At 50.1% G+C, this 4,058-nt stretch overlaps 1 protein-coding gene; it reads right to left on the bottom strand.

Annotated features, from left to right (window-relative positions):
• Positions 1-262: 262 nt before the first annotated feature.
• GSTUM_00007092001 (uncharacterized protein) lies at positions 263-3,501 on the bottom strand (the record flags this gene model as incomplete). XM_002839156.2 has 5 exons in its annotated part: positions 263-653; positions 717-1,984; positions 2,047-3,309; positions 3,363-3,467; positions 3,495-3,501. The coding sequence occupies 4 exons, from the start codon at positions 3,499-3,501 to the stop codon at positions 1,476-1,478; spliced, it is 1,884 nt and encodes a 627-aa protein (XP_002839202.1). The 3' UTR covers positions 263-653; positions 717-1,475.
• Positions 3,502-4,058: the final 557 nt, after the last annotated feature.

Below are 4,058 nucleotides of genomic sequence, written 5' to 3'. Positions count from 1 at the left end.
CTTCTGATAGTTCGTTCTTGGCGACAGGGAACGATACTTCTTCTCTTCTTCTTCTTAGCTTCCGATAGCACTAGGCCTCTGCTTGCATTACCAATAGCACAAGACCTTTATCTTCTAACGGAAACACCTATCGTAAGCTTTCTCTAACTCTTCTTTATGAAGAGCTTTCTCTGCATAATAATCATAAAGGTCGTGATAATGATAAAGATCATAAAGATGTTTTTATATTCGTTAAAGTAATAAGTAAGAAAAGTACTTCAAACAAAGCATGAAGAACCTATCCTTCTCAGCCCTACCAGTCTCCTTATATAGTACTCTTCCCACCCTAAGTCATGTGACCCCAAGTGGTCACATGCACAAAACTAAATCATAACAAACTAGTCATATGACCAAAGTAGTCACATGCACCAAACCCATGACCTTGTAGCAAGGTCATGTGCGAAAACTCATAAAAACCAATCATAATACAATAAACAAATCATATGACCCAAATGAGTCATATGCGTGAAACAATAACATACCTATGACTCATAATCATGTGTCATGTGAAAACCTTTTCCTTGCCAAGCCACCTTCGTGACAATCGGTTTCACGGTCCTTCCTGGCCGTTTTTGGTTTGAGCTGGAGGAATCTCGGCTCTGGATTGCGGAGGCCTGTTTTGAAGCACTTAGTTCACTTGCTTCCAATCAAGGTTGTCCTAACTTGAGACAACTTACCGTCACCCATTCCTCTGCAGGATATTGTGGTTCTGCCGTTATCGGATTTAACAATAGCTCTAAATCCATTATTTTTCTAACAACAAGGCCACTCCCCCGCATAGCTGTGGATATGATCACCATTTAAATCCTCCTCACTCTTACAGAATCATGATGCAAACAACAATTCCCAGTGATAATGACGTTATATTAGAGATTGTTCTAGCTTGCCCTATATCGATGGTGTGCCGTACAACCAAGTAGCAAACCAGTTTACTTCTCCTCATATAGCCTAGGTCCCGCTAGCGCGGTTCCGGATATGCCCAGATAATGCGGTACTCATCCATCGTCCCTGAAGATGGTGGTCGTGAGTTTGTGTGGGCGTGGGCTTGTCGAGGCCGCATGAGGTGTGAGCGGAGATGTCTCAATTTATATATGGCGCTATCTAAGTCGTATCGTACTTGAACTGAAACAGGCGAAAGTAGTAGCTAGCTAACTACTCAGACTGAAGCAGGCAAAGATACTGTCAAGGCGCGATGAAAACAAACAGACCCAAAATGGGTGTCAAATTCAAAAGAGAAAAAGGCACAAGAGGCGGGCACAGGATCAATGGGCAGACAGCAGTGAGAGACCACCAAGCCTGCAAAAAAACTCGGGGTGTGAATACCACCTTGCAGACGTCCGACGATTCAGCAAATCGTTGGATGCGGAGAATGGCAGAACAAGCTGAACCTGCAGAGCATGGCTCCTTCCGCAGCAACAGTCTGTCGTCCGCCGCGTTTAGTTGATCTGGAAGTCGGCGGCGGCGGGGTTCCAGTTGATGCCGGGGCACTTCTCCTCGATGAGGGCCTTGAGAGCGTCCCATGGGGAGACATAGGTGATATCGAAGCAGGGGCCCAAGCTGGTGCCGCCCGTGAGTATGCCGATCTTCCTTCCCTTGCCATCGACAACAAGGGAGCCCGAGTCACCCTTGGCGGAGAAGGGACCTGCAGCCCTGTTGCGGCTGAGAATGGCGACTTCCATGGTCGACTGTCCCGAAGCCGCGCCGGCGCGAACCACGGACATCATGGGCGTCTGGCGTCCAACGGTGAGGCGGGTAGTTTTACCCTGCTTGAGGACCATCCTGGCGGGGTTGCCGTCTTGGTCCTCGAGCTCGGGATGATTCAATTCCTCCATGGGCACTTCGCTAAATACCCGGAGAAGACGGGTGTCGGGGAATTTGAAGGATGTCTGGCGTCCCGGGATCGGGTACATCATCCTGATGAGGTCGTAGGGCGCAATATCAGGACCTGTTGCGTTGGACTGTTAGCGCTGACGACCAAAGAAACAAAACAAGGAAGGTAGGACTTACCGAGATCAATGAAATTGCCACCGAAGTTCTGGACCATCTCCTTCTTGAGCTCGACCAGAGCCCAGTCTTCGGTGATCTGGTATGGTCCGACACCGAGCTGCAGAGGTGGCGAGCGGACAAGGTGGCCAATCTCGCGCTGGCTGGGCGACTTGAAGTCCCTCTTGATCTCGTGGAAGGCCGTCTCCATCTTCGTGATTCGATCCTTCGTTTTGTCCAAGTCTCGATTTGCCTCCTGCAGGTCATCAGGCCTCTCCTGGAAGCGACGAATTTTGTCCTCGTAGAACTCCCGCATCATGACTTGCTCGCCAATCCTGGCCTGCACGGCCTCGAGATGTTCTGCGAATGCTCGCTCGCCCTGGCAGTAGACAGCCTGAGGAGGCATGCCGGCCCCACGGAATGTGTAGTCGAGGGTGTCTGTCGCTGCATCCTGGTCCATATGACAAGCGACGTGGTGGCAGGTCAGCATGACTGCCTTGCCGTTCACGACGCCGAAAATGGTGCCGGTGCCCTGCTGCTGGTTGTTCCCTTCGAGCGTGGCAATCGACACTCCAAGACCGGTGCTAAGAGGGCCGCGGATGATGGCAGCAGCGTCGTCGTTGTTGGGCGCAAAAAGGGCGGCTGCGTTCCGGGTAAACGATTCACGGACTTCGACCTTGACATCGGCGAGATCCTCATTGCTACGCAACATGGCGATGACGGTGTCGCCCATGAGCTTCGCGGCTTGGAATGTCGTCGAACCGGGCTTAACAGCAATCCAGACGACAGGGCCGGTCATCTTGAGCGTTCCGTTGGGCTGCCTGGTGCCAAAACGGACACCGTCGATGGATGTCCAGTGTACGTTGGGGTGGTCGGACGTGATCAAATCTCGAACCTTATTTGCAAGGCCCTTGTTATTCCAGAGGTCGACAATCGGGTGGTTGAAGACTCCATGTAGCTCCTTTTCTACCGGATACGCCTCCATCCCAGTTGGTTTTTTGAAAGGCGTTTCCGCGGAATCGCTGCGGTATACGAGTGGGGCAGGGTCGGGGCCGGTTCCGTAGTAGTAGAAGGCGGATTCGTACTGGGAAGGACCACCATCCTCAGGGACGATGGATGAGTATGAGTAGCTGCTCAGAGCTTTCTCAACGCGGTTCCAGTCGGAGAGGGAGCTACCAGACAACCCCACGGTCTCGGCCGAGATGGAGGTCCGGCGATCCACATGCCTCGTCAGATGGATGTCCTTACATTCCTCGTAGAACTTGGCCCGGGCGGTATCACCGGACACTTGGGCATCGTCAGTACGGGGGATTCTGGCAGGGGAACGGGAAATAACTCACTATTGATGCCTTGGGTGAGTGGGATGACGAATGAGTTGGGAGGGAGAGAGAGGTAGTCGAGTGGTTGGGTGAGAGGAGGGGATGGAAGGCGAAGGGGGGGAAACGCTCGACTTTAATAGTTGAAAGACGAACACGTCATCCGTAAAGCACCACACCGTAGCTTTAAACTCGCCCCTTATTACTAGCACCTTTTTGCTAACGCGCCGTAAAAACTCAAATAATCGGTCGGTGTGCTAGGAAGTCCATTTAAAGGTGAGTCATGCCCAGGCAGGAAGATGCCGATCACAATATCAGCCCCCAAGATTCTTCACGCTAATCAAAAATAATATTTACGCCATCCTCCAGATCTTCTTCATCATCATCTACACAAATATCTCCTAATGTAACGATCTCTCCTTGGATAGTTAGTTCTTGGCGATGGGAAACGATACTTCTCTTCTCCTTCTATTTCTTTCCTTAGTCTTACGATAGCACTAGGCCTCTGCCTACGTTACCAATAGTACAAGACCTTTGTCTTCTATCGGGAATGCCTATTGTAAGCTTTCTCTAACTCTTCTTCGTGACGAACTTTCCTTGGTGTAACGATAACGTTGCAATAAAGATAAAGATCGTAATGTGTTTTATATTCATTAAAGTAATAAGTAGGAAAAGTACTTAGAAATCAATCTAATTTTTATTTAAACTTGTACCACCAAC

Source organism: Tuber melanosporum (genome assembly GCF_000151645.1).
Source record: "Tuber melanosporum whole genome shotgun sequence assembly, scaffold_31, strain Mel28".
Taxonomy (NCBI): Eukaryota; Fungi; Ascomycota; class Pezizomycetes; order Pezizales; family Tuberaceae; genus Tuber; species Tuber melanosporum.
Note: the sequence above shows the minus strand (reverse complement) of the source record. Positions and strands in the feature narration are given on the sequence as shown.